Source organism: Colletotrichum truncatum (assembly GCF_014235925.2).
Source record: "Colletotrichum truncatum strain CMES1059 chromosome Unknown Contig_0008, whole genome shotgun sequence".
In the NCBI taxonomy this organism is placed as follows: Eukaryota; Fungi; Ascomycota; class Sordariomycetes; order Glomerellales; family Glomerellaceae; genus Colletotrichum; species Colletotrichum truncatum.
In genome coordinates this window covers 3662484-3682347 of record NW_027222405.1, presented here as the reverse complement: position 1 = coordinate 3682347, position 19864 = coordinate 3662484, and the positions used below count along the sequence as shown (strand labels likewise).

The window sequence follows — 19864 nt, the reverse complement described above, 5'->3', positions numbered from 1 at the left end:
AAGATAGAAAGAAAATATAACTAGTTAGTTATAGGGAGAAAGAGTAAGTTACATAAAACATAGATGGCTAGAATAGATTACTACAAATATAAGAAACTAATAGAGAATAATACGATAAAGTCGGAGTGAAATCAGAGGAACAATGTATATTTAATCGCTATCCTCGTCAGGAGAGAGTTCGACAAGATCTAGCCGAGTAAGTCTCTTCCTTTTGCGACCCCCAAGCTCGGAGAAGTTTGGGAGTTCTTGGGATACAGAAGGCGTAGGTGAGTTGCTAAGTTGGGAAACTTGACTCGATAGTTTTGGCTGTTGAGAGCTAGATAAAGATGGCAGCTCCTCATCTCTATCGCTAATATCCTCCTCTTCTACTGAGACTTCGTAAGGAGGCGGGGAGGGAGCATCTCCTGTAGCAGTAATAGAGATCTTAGTAAGATCATCAGAGACCTTCAGATATCTCTGAATATCAGCTTTATCCAATAGAGAAGAGTAGTTAAAAGCTTCTCTAATAATATGCTGGCGCTCTTCAGATGCTTCAGTGATATTCGTGTCATCTGGAACTTCCTCAAGTGTGGTTTGGGAAAGCCAGGCCTCATTATTCTGGCTAATTTTGATAGTCAAAGTATCAAAAATAGTATCAGCCGAAAGGTTGAACCGAGCGTAGTGACAGATATGGCGAGCAAGGCTGAATGATCGCTCTAAGGGTATTGACGTCGGTTGAATAGATAAGAAGTCTCGAGCCATGCGACAAATACCATGGAATCTGGGATAGCTATTGTCTAGGCGGACCCAAAATTGCTGAACAGTTTCATCAGGGAACATAACTAAATATAGTTATTAGCTGTTAAGCCTAGTAAGATATGAGTCTTTATCTTACCAATATTAAAAAAGTCATTACAGATATTTCGTGCGTCTTGGGATGATGACATTTTGCCCTTATAATAGGTTAGTACAGTGAGTTGCTACAATAGATTGCTACAAATACCCTTTTCTTTGGACTGCGTGATAGTAAACTATGCAGAGTGTATCGGAGTCCTTCAGTTGCAGCTTTTTGAGTATTGGTATGGCGTTCCGAATCTTGATGGTACTGCTTTGTATATACCTCGATAAATTCTTGCTGTACTCGAGTTCGAAGTGAGGCTGAAGAAGGAAGGTATTCGAAGTAATTTGCGAATTGGAATCGCGTGTCAAAAGTACTCGAAACTGATGTCCCAGCTTCAGGGGTAAGGAGAGTTGCAATACCATATACCTTGAAGGAATCCTCTTCAATTAGCTTTTGAACGTATTTTTCTAGCTTCTCTTAGCCCTTTTTCGTAGCAGCCTGAAGGATTGATATCCAAGTAAAGTCTTTGCTAGTAACTTTATCTTTAAGTGCAGAGGCGCAAAAGTACAAGTGAACTGTTGCAACTTGTAATAAAGTAAAGGTATGACCAGGGGTAAGGTCATTTAACCGGCTAAGGATGTTTGTAAAGAGTAAAAACGGGCTGGTGATATCAAGCAGAATATCAAGAGCCTCCCAATCGGTCTCCACAAGAGAGAATTGTTCCTGTAGAGAGTGCTTTTCAACCCAAGCTGAAATCGTTGTTTTAAGCTCTCTTGCGCGGAGACACATAAGTGTAGTAGAGTTCCACCTTGTCTTAACATCGCGGAGGAGGCGTAGTGGTCGCTGGCCAATGCGAGTCGATTTCTGGAGGTCGAGAAACTCTTGCGTCTTCTTACTAGAAAGCTTAAGGGAAACTGCGAGGTCACGAATCTGGAGGTATATATGTTAATATAAAATCTTATAACTAGGTGAAGTATCTAACCTTTTGAATAACAGCTCCAAAAGGATTTTCCCTAGCAGTAGAATCTTCAGTATCAAAATCATCGTCAGAGTCCTCTTGATCTTTAGCTCGAGTAGTAGAAGGCTCAAACTCTGTAGAGGCTTCTACCATCGAAATTCGAAGAGCCTCAAAAATCGCTCGAACAACAAGGTTGAAAATATGGGCTAAACAGCGAATATGATATATCGGCTGTACTGTGGATGTCGACCCTTTTGCAAGTTCTTGTGCTAGGACTTTTGGCTTAAAAGAACTTGCGTTGTCTGCAGAGACTGTCTGAAATCGAATTGTCTTCTTCGTCCTCTGGCGAATATTTTCTAACAGAGTCGATAAAGCCGTTGCTTGCTTAGAGGCTGTATGACCATCTGTCATATCAATAGCACCAAGAAGAACCTGTTGTAACCTCCAGTGCTTGTCGATAAAATGGCATAAAACACCAAGCAGTGAATATTTTAACCCAGGTGTACTCCAGATATCAATCATCAGAGAGACATAGCTACCAGGCGGAATTAGCTGAAGAGTGTGGTGTTGAATGCGTAAGGCCTCCTCGGATATCCAGCTTCGGAGCGTCTTTCGAGATGGGAGGTGGTAGAGAGGATTCAGGTGTGAACAGAATTGCCGGAAACTTAAGTTGTCAACAGTATTAAGCGCTAAGTTGGATCCAACAATACAGTAAACTAATGCTTGATGCTCCGAGACTGCTTTCAATTGGGTACCCTAGATTGCGATTACTACAAATGATTGCTACAATGACCTGTAAAACTTACAGGCACCTGGTTTGCGCCTAAACGTCGAGTCTTACAAGACTTTGCAGCGAGGTGTCGTTGCATAGCACTTGTACCAGAGTTTTTGATTGTTGGATGATTGAAAACTTGGTGACAGTGCTTGCAGACTAATTTTGGCTCCCCTGATGTCATATGGTAGCCTTGGTGAAAGTGATCCCAGAATGATACTCGGCGTTGTAAAGTCCATAAGGATTTGGCGAAGCGTTTTCGTTCAGGTTGAGGGGATTTGGACAACGGTGTGTGTTTGCCAAGGATTACCCATTGGAGATACCATGGCAGGGTTTTGAAAAACGAGAGAAAAGTCTGGAAAGTCTTAATAACAAATAAAATGATTTCCGACTGTATCTGTAAACCAGAAGGTGGAGTATTGATTGTTGGAGTCTGCGTAGAATTTACGAGCTCGAAAGCAGCAGAACAATCGGATGCAAAAGGGTCTGGCCCAAAAGGGTCAGACGCAATTGAGTTCGACATCATACGTAGTAAGAATTACCTTTGGTGTGAACAGGAAGTAGTTTGCAGGATTACTACAAGATGAATACAAACATTTGATTATGTGGCCTTACGTAAATTTCTATTTTAGGGTTTCTGACTAATACGTTTCGTACACAAATCTAAAAGCTCTGAATTCTCCTTCGACTTGTTTTTTCTCCCACTTACATTCATCCTTCAATGCCTCGCTTATCAACTAGCCCTGTGTCAGATCAGAGCTCTCCGCTAACAGTGGAGGGCTCTTCACCGCCAAATAGTTACCCCTCATCATCAGCGAGGGGTAATCCCCTGAAACAGCCAATTACAGAGATTCGGGAGACTCCGCCAAGAAGTTCAAGTCATGCAACCTACTATAGCCAGGCTAGCCCAGACCTGAGTCAACCAGAATTACCACCGCTGAAGCGGAACTTTGCGACGAAGTTGGCGAGACGAACAGATACTGGCCAACCACCAACCATTGCACGGAAAGATCAGCTGAACTTCGCGCCAAAGAAGCAGCTAAAAGCTGCTCGAAAAAAGCCCGTCCAGATCACTAAACGCCAGAAAGTTCGTAGATGGAGGCCTGGTAGTAAGTAAGAAGTAACTCTTTATTGTTTAATTACTGAAATGTGAAGCAAATGCACTTCGTGAGATTCGAAAATATCAAAAGACCACCAATCTTTTAATTCCGCGGAGCAGTTTCGCAAGAGTAGTTCGAGAAATAACACTTGATCTTCCACTAAGAAACCGCCATAAGATCCGCTACCAGTCAATGGCTATAGAGGCTCTCCATGAGATGAGCGAACAGTTTCTAATCAACATGTTCGAGAGTAAGATATCCTATCCTGATCTTCAAACTATTATATTAACATGAATATTAATAGATGCAAATCTCTGTGCTATTCACGCTAAAAGAGTAACTTTGCAGAAGAAAGATCTTGACTTAGTTAAACAGTTAATGAAGAAGATGGGAGCATGGAGTGCTAGATTGTTTTAGCAGCTGTAGATTACTACAAACGATTGCTACAATACGAGAATCAGACTAGAGAGAATTCATGTCCTTATTCATGCTAGCCTTATTGCTAATTCTTAATTCTTAATCTGTCAAACAAACCCTCTCGCTATGCTCATCTGCAATTATAGAGAAAAGTCAAGCAAACGAGTTAGCTTCTGAGCCAACTCATGGACCTGACGCCAGTTGTATGGCGCTTTATCCCGAGCAAGGTCAAGCTTCAGGAAGAATGGTATCAGCTTTAGTATAGCTGAGAACTTCTTATACATCGCAGATAAGATGTTGGCTGTTTTATCGAGAGCAGTAAACTCTTCCCAAACTTCAGCAGGGCCCAGAAGCTCCCAAACACCTTTCTTGATCATCGAGTCACTGATCTCAGAGAACATAGCCTTCACTGAAGGCTTTGGAGTGGAGGCATATCGGCGCTGAGCTGTAGTGAAGAGAGATCCTTGAATCTTGATGGCTGGGCGGTGCGCGAGTGCGAATTGGCTGAGAATATTAGTATTACTACAAAGGATTGCTACAATTAAGCACTTACGTCTTCTTCTTCTTGACAGAAGAATTAAGAACCAGGCGTATCTTCTTCTTCTTAGACAAGCGGTTCAGGTGCCAGTACTTGGCGAGTGCAAACCAAAGAAGCACTTCCTCTTTGGTGAAGATGTCGCCAGCTACTGGAAATTTAAAGCCAGGTCGAATGAAGCTATAATCCTCCATCGCAGCTAGGGTAAAGGCAGGATTGCTGTTCAGCCGCTTGACCTTGATGTAAAGTATCTTAAGAGTCATCTCCCAGGTATCACGGAAGAACTGGTATTCTCGGATCTGGTTTTCCTGTCTGTTTGTTAGCTATTGCTATAGTAATTAATTATAGTCATCCAGTTACCTGGATCATCTTGTCGATAATCGCATTCGACTGCTCAGCAACATTAATGGTCGGCAACTGGTTATCAAGGTCAACGTCAAAGTTGAGCATGCCCTCAACTCCATCCAGGTTTTCCTGGGTAGCCTCATCAATCTCATTCAAAGGGATATCCTCCCAAGCCTCGTCTTCATCGTCATCGACGATATTATAGGAGCTAGACGAGACTGGGCCAGTCATCTGAGCTAGCAGCTGGTCTGGATGGTTGCCTTTGAGGAAGCTAAAAGCACTTGAGCACTGATTTGAAACACCAAAAGAAATAAAAAAGAACTCACTATCGTGCATCAACTTGCTGGATTTCCCTAGCCTCAAGGGCCGCGCGCTTATCAGCAGACGCACTGATGTAGGAGCTTTTAGCCCTCAAGGCTTTAAGCTTGCGGGATTTCTGCTGGTTGATCGACTTCTTCGAGCGATCAAGTGCCTTCTGCTTCTCAGTCATCTTATCGATGCGCTGACGAGACTTCTTGGTGTGCGCGTTGTCGGAATAATCCTCTTCAGCTTTACGCTTGGCTCCAGCACCAGATCCAAGCGGTCGGCCTAGAAGAGATTAGTACAAATGATTGCTACAAAGCTGGTGTGAACGTACCGCGATCCTGTCCTGAGGACATATTTTACTACTGTTCCCTAATTGATTTAATAAGTCAAAACCAATAATTGTGAGATCAAAGTATCAAATTACCTTAATTGAGAGGCTTGTCGGTGCGGCTGGGTGTTAGTGGTGGAGGTAGGTTGTAGTGTTGTCTGGGGAGAAGTTTTCTGAAGCTTCAGAACCTCACAAAAAAAAAACAAAATACGCCAAAAAGTGGTCTGTGCGCAGCCGCGGCTTCTTGTTTTTTTTCTCAAAAAGAATCTCTTTGAAAACCTCTGTTCAGTAGTTATCTGTAAAAGATTCTATATTGATTGGACCTGGACTTGTGTTTCTAGGAGTCCTACCTGATTCATGGTTAACTTTATAATATGATGCCTGGCATAGCCCGAAAGACTATGCCTGGTGCTAAGGAGTAGCAGAAACGCCGTTGGCGCCCTGGCAGTAAGTCTAGATTGCTACAAAAGATGGCTACACACTAACCCTAATACCTAGCAAAAGCTCTCCGGGAGGTCAGGAACTACCAGAAGACATTTGACTTCCTGATTCCGAAGCCCCCATTCCAGCGACTCTGGAAGGAAATCTGCGATGACATCGACCCCTCCAAGCGCCTGCGCTGGCAGGCGACTGCTATTAGCGCTCTTCAAGAGTCTTCGGAGTCTCTTCTCTTTGGTGTTTTCGACAGTAAGCTTCACTTGCAAACTCTTATCGAGTTGAACGAACTATCTAGTGATTAACTTTGCTGCGATCCACACCAATCGCGTCACCATTAAGCCGAAGGATCTGCATCTCGTCCAGGCTATCTTGAAGGCCGGCAGAGTCCACGGAGACAAGTGGTTCGACCCCGAGTCTGGGAAATGCGGGCGATTAATTGAAGGCATTCAGGGCGTTCGGAAGTTAGGAGTAACAAGGTAGCAGGTCTATTCGTTGCGCAATATATCCACTCTTGAGGCTGGCTACTACAAAAGATGTCTAAAATTCGTGATGCATACTTACTGAAATCTACCCACGGGTATACACCCGTGGGTACCCAAACCCGTGGGCCCCCCTTCAGTTTACTACCCGTGGGCTTTTTTACCCAAACCCACTTTACCCATGGGTACCCGTGGGTAATAGTAAAACTTTCGGGCACTACCCATAACTACCCGACCCATTTCGCGGGTACCCGTGGGACCCGCGGGCCGGGTAATGCCCATGCCTAGAAACGCAGGGTTCTCGACTGTTGGAAAAGCTCAATGGAGGACGAGGGACACCAGGGATTACAAGCAGAAACTTGTATTTGAAGTCTCCGTTCCTCGCTTACATGCTCAGTTTGCCACTATCACAGGATATGGAGTACATTCTTCATGCCTGGATAAGTTTCGGGAAAGCTGGCCAATGGACCGTATAGAGGACAAAGCTGGTGTTGCAATGCTCCTCGAAAGGGTATTTTGGTCCGCCAGCCTACATCGCGGAACTATCCGTTGCAGAGCCATCGAGTCAGGAGTCGAAAGATCTTGTGGAGACGAGGACGAACTCAAGAATACTGTTCATGTCGCGAAGCAACTTGCGCACCGCCAGGAGGCCGGCAAACGTACGTTTTATCAGATGCCAACGGAAAGTGACGTGTTTGCTATTGTCCCCCTCAGGCATCTGCCTGCTGCACCAAACGACGAAAATCCTTTCCGTCACGCCTTCCAACAGATAGCCCTCACGACCACTATGGCGGAACTCCCGGAGTCAGAGGTTTCTGGTGTATATGTGTCGACGATTAAGCCTCGAAAGGACGACCCTATGGAGTACGTTTCGGGGCTGAGGTTACAATTTAGGGATGGATCTGAGGCAATGGTTGGATACGTGGGGGAGGACAAAAATATATGCGAAACGCCACGCAACTTCAGTGGCTTTAATCTCACAGTAGACTCTCAAGGGATTACTAGCATCAGTATTGTAGGGGAGAGCACTTATGTCGGAAAGCAGGAGGGGTCGCCTATTTTGCTCGCGCTCGACAATGCTCGCTCCCTGATAGCTCAGCTTGACGGTTCTCGGATTATCGCGCTCCTACTCTCTCGTGAGATTGAACCGTAGTGCAGCACATGAGACAATCTAGAAGACCCCGGAATAACAAGGGAATACTTTGGTAACCCCTGTCCGTTGCAACGTATATGCCTAAGGGTCCAAGCCCATTCGGCAGCAAGCGATATGCCTAAAGACCCTCGATTTGACGATTATCAGGTTGAGACCATTGAGAAGTTTCTTGTGAAATTTCCGAATCGGGTTCAAAGTCTCAAAAAGCTTACAGTCCAATCCGCCTGGGATCTACCATTTCTTGGAAGTCTGTCAAGCTAAGGAAATTGTGTGCATTGACATTTCGATTCGACACATTCCGAAGCAAGATATCATAGAAATTGCAGAGACTCTAAGACAGAGAAAAAGGCTGAAGGAAGTAGCATTACGTATAGTCTAGGAAGACAATTAGCCACAGGCAAGTGCTCACGGAGCAGAGCAGGCGGACAAGGCGGACGAAACGGACGAAGCGGATGAGGCGGACAAACGAGAGGACAAGGCGGATGCCAAACTCATTAAAAGGATTAAAAACCATTCTGAATGGCATGAGCCACGATATCCGCATAGTTGAACAAGATCCCAGGTGGATTGACTACATATGCATTATTATGCCTAAACAACCAGCTCTTACGCCTGTCCAATATCGCCAGGGACGTAGCTGCAGTAGGGCCAGTGAACGTAGCTTTTGCTGTCCAAGCTCCAAGGCCAAAAAGGATCATGCTCATCCGCATCATCTTGCGTTGAAGCAATAGGATACGGCACCGGATAGTTGGAAAAGGGGTCGTCTGCGACTCGGCTCCCCCCTGGGATTGTAAAGTCGCCATTACTCTGAGGGCTATGGTGGTCGTTGTGAACCTCGGCAATGTCCTCCTGCGGAACGACGCACGGGTTGGAAAGATTCGACGTGGGTGGCGCCGTGCTGTTACTCTCTGCCGTACACACGTTCGTCTCCTTTTTCCTTCGGGGCGTTCGAGGTTTGCGCGTTGGTTGAACCCCCGCCAAGCCCGTCTCGATGAGTCGCCAACACGAGCCTTTCCCGTCCAGTCGTTGGAAGGCCTGTTTCACAGAAGTCAGCGGGACGGCGACGTTAGGTTGCTATGTTGGGAGACGTTGGCAAACCTGGTTTAGACTGAGGTTCGAGCGGACACTGTTCTTCCAGCCTTTGTTATCCGTATTGGCTTTCGTAGTGTTCCGTTCAAACCACTCATAGAGTTCGCGGAGTTCCATTTTCGTCGTTTTTCTACTTAGAAATGCCATGTGAATGAGCTCCGCATACGTCATTTTCCGTACGCTCTCATCTACTTTGATGTTGGTAGTCGCTGATGATTGGTCGACTGCCTCGGCCGGCTGTGGAGAGACCGGCTCCTGGCCAAAGCTCAGATATGGCAGACAAGTTTGTGCCGGCATGTGGTGTGGGCTGACTCGCTGGTAGGCGTCTGCATTTTGATGATGAGCTAAAACATGTTGTGCTTTTTGAGGAAATGTGGTTGCAAGTGATGCACGAGTGGGATCCATTGAATCAAACTGGTTTGTTCCACGAGCAACATGAAAGTCGGGCATTGGAAACAGAATGGTGGTTAACAAGCAAACTCGTGGAGGCCATACCGATTCATCGTAGACGTCCTTCTTCGACGGATGCTCTTATTTTCGGGCCACGACCTATTCCCCTGCCTACTGACACCTGTGATGGAGTAGTCAGTGAGAAGGCTTGCAGCGCGACAAAGAACATCACAAAATGGCCAAATCTTTTCATGGTAGCCACAGTCAGGTTAAAATTGGCTGCTGTTGGCGGTGCCGGGATATCGATAGTAAAGGGTCAAAAGTGGCGCAAATAGGCCTCGGCCTTCTGGTCACAGTATGAACAACACGGGGGCGGGGGCATGTTCTGGCTCTGGCGTAGACAGGTCCAAAAAACGTCCCTCACAGCCAAGACTCATGTCGGCCAACAAGAACGGAAAACTTCTTACGTGAAGCCTCAACAGCCAAAACTAGATGTCCTCGTCCAGCCTCCTTTCGTTGCCGCACCTTGCTCTGAGAAAATGCTCAGCCAAAGTTGGACCCATGAAGTCCTCCTGCCTTCGACTGAGCCGCACGGGCCATTCCGCCCGCTTCCTTGTCGACGAAACTTTTATTTACACTGCAGGCGCTGGAAGGAGTATGTACAGTTATGTGCAAAAATATCTTCCTCTTTGAATACACACAACTTCACTCTTAAATCAGAGTGGAGCCAGAAAAGTACTCAGATCTACCTAGCATGGTCGACAATAATCCAGAAATGGCTCTAAAATAAGCTGCAATTGGCAGTGATTACCTAGCGCTGGAGGTACTCAAAGGTATATAGCAAATGCCCGTGTTTGATCCAATTACATAATGACAGTGTAGGCGACAGGCCACAATACCTGGAATAACCGCTTTTTCCTAGCCGGCATGCAAGTGTGTGACTGTAGATAGTGTGTTTAAGAGGGTATTTCACACTATGTGGAGAAGCTTTGGAGAATAAAAGAGTGTTTTAAAAGAGGAAGGAATATTTGCACATAACTGTAACAAAAGTCTTTGAGGGAAATGATCGTATACGTACTCAATAGGTGAAAATTGATACAGTGGTACTGTACTGTAATACCGCAGACTTAATTCAGATGTATTAAAAAATAAAAGAGCCGAAATCGCCGCTTTATTTCGTATCTTTCCCACATTTTCTTTCGCTCCTATACGCAATCCTTACAGTACTGTCAGGATGACTCACGTGGACCTAATCGAAGAAGATGAAAGCCTTTCGTACTTCTGTACTTGGTGTCTAGGGCCCCTTCAAGACAAAATCCTGCTTGAACCTTGCTCATGCGTCAGTCTTCTAGAGCTGAGGTTACAACCGATTACTAACCCCTAGAGCTAGGTTATATGCGTCAATTGTTGCAGGAATTTTCAGAATTATAACAATTCGAATGAGGTAATCTGCTCCAGATTCAACCATTGTCTTTATGAGGCTCAATACGCCCGGAAGATCTACCAACTTGACTTTGCGATCTGTTAGGAAGGCGGCTTACTCCAGGCACTTAACACTGGACCATGCGGTACGTCTTATGCTTGCCATTGCAGGGCTTTGACGGCTTACCTAACTTCAAGGACATTTATTCCATCCCGTCTGCATAGGAAAGGCACGGGAATGCCCTTGTTGCGATAGTTGGAATGTGGGACCGTGTGGCCACCCGGCCGGCCACAGGCCCATGCGGCCCGGCACAGTGGGCCAGAAGGGACCGAAGCCTTCCTTCCACAGGTGACGGGCCAGGAGACCATGTCTCCCAACTTCACTTGTAAACCACCACTTTACTTCACTTCTACACATCACCGATTATTGAAAAATACACTGTTTTACTGTTTTTACCCGTGCGGGCCTGTTTCAACCTGTGAAACCCACAGCCCTTATCGTTGTACGAATGGAAGCTGATACAGCGCATCGCCAGCCTTTTTGCCAGGGAAGCACTGCGATGTAACGTCGGGAGATAACATGTCGACCAGTGAGTATCACCTGCGAAAGAAGATGAGAAGAAAGTTCAGGGGTGGTTCACGCAGAAGGCCTAAAAGAAACATGTTAAAGAAGACGTAATTCAGATATTTTGACCTCTGTAACTGTAATTATTGAAATGATACCAAAAATTCAAAGCTTCGGGGGGCCTATCTTATGTGTTGCAATAGCCGGAATCCCGGGTTGAAGTGGCTCCAGCCGGAACACCGGCTGGAAGTGCCCCCGCGGCCGGGCGCCCACGTGACGGCCAGGCCGGAGGGCATATATCTTCTCAACTACTTCAACCCGCACTCCTACGAGAACTTCTCCTAGATTAGACACAAACAGACACTTTCACAAGAGACACTTTTCCCTCTACTTTAGGATATCCCACTTTAAGGGTACCCTGTGATCCCAACATTATCATTAGTTCATATTACGTAGCTGATAATAAAATAATATGAGGAGCTTTAAGAAGACAGTTTTTACTACATATTGTTACGACCCAACCAGTTGGGGTGCTGGTCGGCGTAGCTATATAGTGCAGAGCAGAGGACAATGACAACGGATTTGTCATCACAGAAGCTTTTGCTTGTGGTGCAGACCGCTCGTGACAGAGAGCAACTGTTCATATGTGCTATCTACAGAGTCTGTGACGCCCAAACGATGTGCAGGCAGTGCAATAGTTGATGTCGACATGGACTGGAAATTACGTAAATAGTTAATAGAGGTTTTGAAAAGCTTTACTGTTAAGATGCTGAATTGAACATGTGTATAGTGTAATAATTGATTTGATTAATGCGATACAGATGTGTATACGGAGTGAACACGTCTGATAATTAAGTTTCAGTAAGGCTCCTCTACTTTACTACGACTACTTACCTCATCCAACAATCAAGAATAATAAGTGGATGAGAATATGATGTGCTTATCATTATGCTCACCTATTGATAACGTACTGTTTAGTCAGATGCCTGCTGTTGATAACACTATGGTTAGGAACCACTTTTTGTCAAAGGTCTCACCAGTAACTTTTTGACAATACGAGAGCAGTGCAGCCTCTGAGGCTATTCACATTGAATACAGCCTTGTACCTCTCATACTAAACAAGGTGGAGTACAATACATCGCCGTATTAGAGCAAAAGACATCGCCGTATTAGAGCAAAAGCCACTGAAAAGCGGAAAGAGGGAACAAGGATGCGCTAAGCACACGGCGCAGACAGGCATTGTTGCAGCCGGGGTGGAGGATCCACCCTTGACCGAAACAGCGCAAAGTAGGTTGCTCAGCAGGTCGTCGGGCCTGACGTCCGAAAGGGCGTTCGGTGCCAGTTCGCCCAGTGTCTGTACAGTATCAACTACATGAATGACACAGATATTGAGATCGGACGCCGGGGAGACTGACGATCGGTTGTCTGGAATTTATCGCTTGAATTGCGCTGTGTAAGGGGATTTGATAAGACAGGAGCTCTAATTGGCTTTGACTTAAACTTGGCGAAAACGGGGCCTTTGGACAGCGACTGGGCTGTCGGAATAGCTGAAAACTTTTGATGATTCTGGAAAAACGCGGCTAACCAAGGCCCCTTCTGAGTAACCAAGTAAGTTCCTAATGCTGCTAGCTTACCTACTCGCTATTTCCCTATAAAGACATCGTCGGCACGCTCGATTACTATTCCTCATCCTACAGAGAAGTCACCCTTGTTTATTTACTTTAGCTTTGTTACTTCCCCTTGACCACTCTCACGATGTCGGCAAATAATAATGCTCGCCCTCTCTACCGCCCAAATCAACTAGGAGACATAACAGAACATATGGTTAATCCACACAACACACCCATACAAATTCTTCCTGCGGAAATCTTGCTTATGATCCTCAAAAATGTTGAAGATCTCAAAACCGTCGCCAGTGCTATCGAAGCTTTCCGACCCTTTAACGAGATATTTAAGGAATGCAATGGCGTTATTTGCAGAAGAATCTTCACTAGTATACGCGCTAAGGTGCGCGGCTGTAAAGTTGAGGCCTTGTTTGAACAGCTGGAGTTTGCGATTCGACGCTGCTTCATGCCAACAGCCCTTGTGGAAGAGGCCTTTACTGTTTTGTGGTCGATTTTCGCTACTTGGCAACTGGAAGAAATGCTTCTTCCACTAGCCAGGGCTTTGGCTTGGTCTTACTGTATCGACGATTGCGAGGAGGCAGCAGTCAGTTTTCTCCGGAAGCTATGGAACAGGGCGCAGCCGTTCGCGTGGCCGACACGCAAAGGAACTGCAACATCGGCTTATGAGCGACTACCAAGCTATGCTATAATAGGGGAATTACTGATGGACCTGCTTGGTAAGGACGACGCGGAGAAAGAACAGATAAAGAGTGAACTTCAGTCGATGGCCCTTCGCAGCCGCGTTATGACTGTGTTCGGCATTTGTTTCAAGAAGGGAAAACCCGCTTTAAAAAAAAAAGTCGGTTCGGACACCATACAGGTCTACAATCCGCCGCAATTTCTTTTGGAGCAGTATGAGCGGTCTGGGATGTATGGGGGACGACAACTCGATGTTCGCCAACTAATCAATGGTACTGCCCGACAATGGACGGACTTTGACTACTTTCCTGACGACTATTTACTCTACACCAACCGCTTGCAGACGTTAAACGCTACTAGATGACTTTCGTTCTCAGCTAGTGAGAATCTAAATGTACAATCGTTATTGAGGGTAAAAGAGTGTTACGTTCAAGACTTTAAGACAGGCTAAAACACTGTGGCGCCTAACTACTAAGTCATTAGGCGTAACCATGTAGGCTGTAACTTGCGTTGTTAGCCAATGCTCACATTCCGTTAAGGACGTCAAACTGTGGAAAACGCCGTAGGCGACTTTAAAGAGGCTAAAGCTGGAAATCTCATTCACGGTATAAACTTGTAATAAGTTACGGCCCAACCAGTTGGGCTGTTGACCGGCGTAGCTGTGCAGAATAGGGGTAAACTACAACAGATCTGTCATTACCGAAGCTTTTGTTTTGTGACATAGTTGATCGCCCTGACCTGTTTTTCATTCGGTCACTGGAAGGTCAGGGCTGCCATCAGGTCTGCCATCAGGTCATGCGGCAAGACAAGCACGGCAGCGGCATTTGTGAAGCTGCTAATGTCCCGTTCTTTGTCACTCCAGCAAGTGGATCCACCAATACTTGTGTCCTATTGAAGGCCATGGAGACTAATCTCGAACCCGGCTGTGCTACCGCCTCGTTGTTACGAGCTTTCTATCTGCTCAATCCTCTTCGACGCTTTATCCGGGTCAATGGTTGAGATCCAGACGTTACTAACACCCCCTTGTTGAAGAATGCCATACCCCCCCAGACTTTCTTCTCATCCGTTAATCCTCGGCCCATAGTAGGCAGGCGGTGGAAAGTGCGGCACGTCTATGGCCCTGTAGGACTGCCGGTCGACCTCCACCGTCGTCGTCACCAAAACACCCTCACCTGTTTGTGGAGGTGCGGGATCCATCATTTCTTTTTGTGTTCGCATGCGGCATTGTCTCAGTCTGTCGAAAGACCAATGCCAGGCTTGTTTCGGACTGTCTTTATCGAAGCTTTCCGATGACGCGGGACGACGTCGAAACGCGATATTGACAAGTAGTAAACGCAGAGTGGGTAAGCTCGCACATAGCATCGCCATGGACTGCTCGATGAACGACCACACCACAACATCGACATGGTCCCACGTCTCATCGAATGTTGTGCTATACTCTACCAGATACTTAACACGGATGGCTGATGTCACGCAAGCGCTGCCTGCCGTGTCAGTCTTCTCGTCCTTCGCTTCTTTCCGGAGGCCGGTATTTGACTCACAAGGAACCGACGCTGAAGAGGGCGATAACTGCGAGGCGCCGCCGGAGAGAAATCTTCAGCTGCCAAACGTGGGGGATCGGCAGGAGTAAGATGGCAATATCTTCCGCCATGGCGAGTCCGCCGCTGCTGTATCCTACCGCCTGTAAGTTTAGACAGCGACGGTCGGTGATGGTCCGATCCCAGATCGATTGTACCGGTGTGCACTGCACCGCAAATGGGATGGTGAAAATCGTGCCGTGAAGCACGAGTATGATCTCGATGCCCTGAGCGATCCGCTGAAAGGTTTGCGATGGGAAGATGCGGCTGAGGAAAAGCACGATCGACAGTTTCACAGCAGCTTGTAGGACGGTGTAGACTAAATTGCCGACGTAAAGCATCTGACCCGATGTTAGAGGGCGAAAAGACATTATGATCAGCCGGAGAGCCCGGATTCCCGAACCTTGCGGATGACAATGCCGTTTCCGACGGGGATCGTCCAATAGTGCATACCGAAACCAAGGCTTGTAATATGCAAGTAAACTGCAGTCAGGGTAATGAGAAGGACCTGTTTGGCAGCGTCAGAAGAGTTTACCTGGGGTGTCGGAGCCGATTACTGCCGCGAAGATAGTCATATAGTCGTCCGGCCACAGGCCGCCAGCATACTTCATCCGCGTAAAAAGGCGAAGTGCTACAATGAGAAAAACGAGACTGCAGCTGATGATGAGCGTACGTCGGACTTCCGCTCTCCGCGATTCCTTGGGGTACGCTTCGCATAAGACTCCCTCAACCGCCGCGGCAGCTGTATCAGGTCAGAACGGCACCGTGAATGGAAACGGAAACGGCTAAGCCAACTCAGCTGATCGTCAAAGCGACAGTGTGTTTGCACACATGCCGATAATTCCGCTTGTATGGGGATGCTAGGACAGATACACGTAGTCACGTCTTCTGGGTCGCAGGCAGACATGAGAAATGTGCTGCTAATACATTCGAACTAGATGGATGACTTGTCAGCATGAAGGGGATCTATGACGGCGCCAGGACTTACAGCACAGGACGGAACCTGAGAGAGAATCTCGACAGCTGATGTTGCCTTCACAACTGCAACAGCCAGCTGCAGTACAAGGAGCACGAGAGCTAGCGACCGGCGAGACAACGTGAAGAGCATACTGACAAGAAAGCGCAAGGATGCGGCGGACGAGGTCTCACAATTGACGGAAGCAGCATATTGTATATTGGCGACGACGCCTCAGCGTACACAAGACGATGGTGATGAATGGATTATATGCCATGCTGCGATGGGAGTATGGCATCGTATTTGGCGTCGCCCGTAACAGGCGAAACTTGCTTTCTACAATTTCGACAGAGGGGGGAATAGTAAGTATCTGTGTAAGATTGAAGCCACTTGCGGCGCCGGCAAGCCTACCTATCAGTATCTTGTCTTTCGTATCGGCTTGTTAGGCACATATTTTGTAATGGCGGCGAAGGCTAATTCGATGCTGGGCAAATACAGCTGAACTCGAGAGGCAAGGCTCGGAACTGCCTCAAAGTTCCTGAAAGCCAAAGTTAGCAACAGTTATGCTCAGTATGTTGCAAAGTGACCAGCAAACTACCATCTCATTTTTGTACTGTGATACAAGCTGTTGTGGTCCTGTAGGAGAACGCTCACATTCCCCGCTTTTCTAAGTCGAGTTACCCTTTTGCGTACACTTACCTTGTCATAATGGCACCGGGGATTTCCGGGAGGCTTGAAAGACCTTGGCCTTGGCTGGCTTGCTCAACATCACTAGACACCAGACCACTAAGCGAAGGGGCCCGAGATTATTTAGGAAGCAATGCTTTATTTATTTAAGAAAGAGTAATACACGCGGTACAGTACCACTCAAGGGCGCGCAGCAAAACTCAATATGCCCGCAGAACTGACTGCTTGACTAGTCTACGTCCTCATCATCTTCGTCTGTGTCGGACTTAGCGCTGTCCTCTGACATATCTGAGCCCTCAAAGAAGCTAGAATCGCCATCAGACGTGCTGACACACTCATCGATGGACAACTCTTCATCCATGCTACACGTAGAATGGCCTGGCGACTCCAGCTCTTCGTCGCTAAGCGTGTCGATAAACAGCTCAGACGCGTCTGTGGTGTTCAACTGAAAGACAGCCCTTGTCCGGTGCATCGACGACTCATGGGTGTCGGGAAACAAGATCCGTACGCAGCAGTACATATAAAGCATCTTCCTCGATACGGAGTCGTCGCAGAGATTGAGAGTCGCGGGCAGCAAACCCGGATGGGTCGTGTCTTCCGGCGAATGGATCTCTAATATCCGCGCCGAGAATATCAAAACTTGCTCCAGCACCTTGATAATGACTGGAATGTTGCCAAAGTCAAAGTTTAAAGCCTTGTCAAACTCGAACAGCAGGTTAATTCTGTTGTCGGGAGGGCCATCATCTGGTTGGTCGTTCGCGTCGCGGAGCTTCAGGCACGCCAGAAGCGCGGCTACCTTGACGACGAACTCTTTGCCCTGGAGTGGCCCACACAGACAGCTTATGACATAGGCGAGGAACCGGTCTCCCGAGGAGCTATTGATGTCCTCCTTAACTTTGTCAAACGGAGGGTACCACGTATCGTCAGTCAGTCCGTTGTGGGGACAGTTGACAGCTAGGCAGATAGCCAAGCAGCACCGCTCGTCTTGTCTGAGTAGATCAGTCCTTGGCTTAGTTAGTACGTCGATCTATCGTAAAGAGTTAATGCGCGTGTGGCGGCTTACCACATGGAGTCCATATTCTTTATAAGCACGTCTATGGCTACTTGCAAGTCTCTGCTCACGTCAGGTCAGTAACGACTTTTATATTGTGTGCAACATGGCTGGAACTGTGGTTTTATTGAGACGAAATCATCTTTTTGCCTTCGAGCATGCAGGCAGACCGATGTTCGATGTCCGAGATCCTCCACGACTGTCCAACACCGTCCGACCAAAACTGGATTTCCTGCGCAATGAAGACATATTTAGCCGAAAAGTCCAATGCGATAGCAGTTTATGCGTTAGTCATAAAGAGCTTGGACACAACCGCGAGCTGAGGCGTGGATATAGTACATAAATGTCCATGACGCATTCCGTTCCCGCGACTGGATAGGTTCTTCCGACATGGGGGCTCATAAGCCCGAAGAGCGGCGCGCGTAGAAAAGACAGTGATAATAGCAGCCTGATCCCCTTGGTTGACTCCTGATTCAGCTTCGTAAGTAGCGTTTGTGATCACTTTCTGGCTATTTCTTTTCCCTCTATAATCAAAAACCCAATGCACATTATGCTCCATGTATTCTATAAAATGATTTTTACCCCTTTTTGCATCTTGATACTAGTTAACACCATCCATAATGCATAGAGGCACAGAAGCTAGACCTTTGAAACGGCCTCGCCAGTCAGCCGGTTGGCCGCGCCAACCAACTGACATAGACAATGAGGTCGTGGCTTTGGGTGGAACGACCCATGCGCTCGACCTCACAGACGCCACCATACAATCCCAAAAAGCACCGGTTAGTAAGGAGAAGCGTCTGGAAGAACTTGTGAGAGACTCCGGCCGCCTTAGACATGAACTTGACTATTGGAAAGGTGTCGCCGTGAAAGGGTCCACCTTTATAGCCAATGTCGACGAAGCGGTAGCACAGCTTACCGACACTGTCAGCCGATTGAAGGTTGTCATTGATGAGATAAACTCTTTGGCGGCGGAGAAGAGCATGTGTCATGGTAATCCGTCAAAATCCGATCTCAACAGTACCATAGAGAGACAGACTGGCCATGTACAAGTCTTGCCGTTGATGAGGTCCGACGTTGACGTACTCCTGACTCCTGTTAGAAGGGGTCGAGAGGGGTATGACTTTGAGGTTGTTGATTCGAAAAAGATTCGGAAGGAGAAATCACACAATCCTGGAGGCTGGTTCTAGTGCAAATCATAAATTAATTATCTTAGGAGTAAAATAAGGCTTTCCTTAGCTTATGGAATATTAAAACATATCGCGGTGTGCGCGGGTGAACTATTCTACTGATCATCTTATATTATCTCCGTTTGTTGGAATAACACTCTGACATGACCGTACGACTAGGGTGACTAAGCCGCGAGGCTGGGTTATTGTTACGAGCAGGTCAGGGCAACCAACTGTGGCACGAAGCAAAAGCTTCGGCAATGATGACTCTCGCATCGTTATCCCCTGTTCTGCACTCTATAGCTACGCCGGCCAGCTACCCAACTGGTTGGGCCGTAACAGTTATCTTATGCAAGGGGTAACCTCTAGGTGTCTCACAACTATTCACGTACGATCGGGACAGCTGTCGTTTCACCCCTTTAATAGAACTTAAAAGAATCATCACGGAATTTACAGATAATACCTTTGGTTAACCACCTACGTTGCAACGCACCGTAAACTGCCATATGGCTATAGGCCATTCAACATTGTTTTTAATGTGAAAGGCTTTACGTTTGTTCTGCGCCGGAAAAAAACCCTTTTATCGATTTGGTGCTGCCAATGTGCTTCGCTGTGTCGTAGAAAGACAAACTAATAGTATCCCAGCGGTTGCCTGCCGCACGACTTGCGCTACTGCTCCCACTAGACTTCCCAACTGGATTCCTTAGTTATATAGCTATATGCAAATATTCCTTCCTCTTTTAAACTACTCTTTTATTATCTAACTTTAATCCATACAGTATGGTGCAGCCATTTCTAAGCACTATATACAGCAATCCGGCGGCGACATAACTAGGAAAAAGCAGTTTCTTTCAAGTATTCAGGCCTGTCCCCTGCACTATCATTATATAATAGGATTAGGTATTTGTTATATACTTTTGAGTACCTCCAGCGCTAAGTAATCACTGCCAATTGCAGCTTACTTCAGAGCCATTTCTGGATTTTTGTCGACCATGCTAGGTAAATCTG

The 19864-nt window shown here is 46.7% G+C and overlaps 6 protein-coding genes across 6 annotated transcripts; 2 read left to right on the top strand and 4 right to left on the bottom strand.

Annotated features, from left to right (window-relative positions):
* Positions 1-3271: 3271 nt before the first annotated feature.
* On the top strand, positions 3272-4067 carry CTRU02_212497 (histone H3; the record flags this gene model as incomplete). The annotated part of the gene is made up of 3 exons (XM_036723935.1): positions 3272-3659; positions 3706-3900; positions 3955-4067. The coding sequence occupies 3 exons, from the start codon at positions 3272-3274 to the stop codon at positions 4065-4067; spliced, it is 696 nt and encodes a 231-aa protein (XP_036584618.1).
* Positions 4068-4616: 549 nt separating this feature from the next.
* On the bottom strand, positions 4617-5606 carry CTRU02_212496 (uncharacterized protein; the record flags this gene model as incomplete). Its single annotated transcript, XM_036723936.2, has 4 exons — positions 4617-4910; positions 4963-5218; positions 5274-5535; positions 5585-5606. The coding sequence occupies 4 exons, from the start codon at positions 5604-5606 to the stop codon at positions 4617-4619; spliced, it is 834 nt and encodes a 277-aa protein (XP_036584619.2).
* Positions 5607-8257: 2651 nt separating this feature from the next.
* On the bottom strand, positions 8258-9145 carry CTRU02_212495 (forkhead domain-containing protein; the record flags this gene model as incomplete). Its single annotated transcript, XM_036723939.2, has 2 exons — positions 8258-8686; positions 8750-9145. The coding sequence occupies 2 exons, from the start codon at positions 9143-9145 to the stop codon at positions 8258-8260; spliced, it is 825 nt and encodes a 274-aa protein (XP_036584622.2).
* A 5334-nt stretch (positions 9146-14479) lies between these two features.
* Positions 14480-16105, bottom strand: CTRU02_212494 (uncharacterized protein; the record flags this gene model as incomplete). Its single annotated transcript, XM_036723940.1, has 6 exons — positions 14480-14900; positions 14962-15338; positions 15401-15505; positions 15555-15739; positions 15793-15931; positions 15986-16105. The coding sequence occupies 6 exons, from the start codon at positions 16103-16105 to the stop codon at positions 14480-14482; spliced, it is 1347 nt and encodes a 448-aa protein (XP_036584623.1).
* Positions 16106-16868: 763 nt separating this feature from the next.
* Positions 16869-17716, bottom strand: CTRU02_212493 (uncharacterized protein; the record flags this gene model as incomplete). The annotated part of the gene is made up of 2 exons (XM_036723941.1): positions 16869-17643; positions 17703-17716. The coding sequence occupies 2 exons, from the start codon at positions 17714-17716 to the stop codon at positions 16869-16871; spliced, it is 789 nt and encodes a 262-aa protein (XP_036584624.1).
* A 594-nt stretch (positions 17717-18310) lies between these two features.
* CTRU02_212492 (uncharacterized protein) lies at positions 18311-18877 on the top strand (the record flags this gene model as incomplete). The annotated part of the gene is made up of 1 exon (XM_036723942.1): positions 18311-18877. One exon carries the CDS (start codon positions 18311-18313, stop codon positions 18875-18877), a length of 567 nt encoding a protein of 188 aa, XP_036584625.1.
* Positions 18878-19864: the final 987 nt, after the last annotated feature.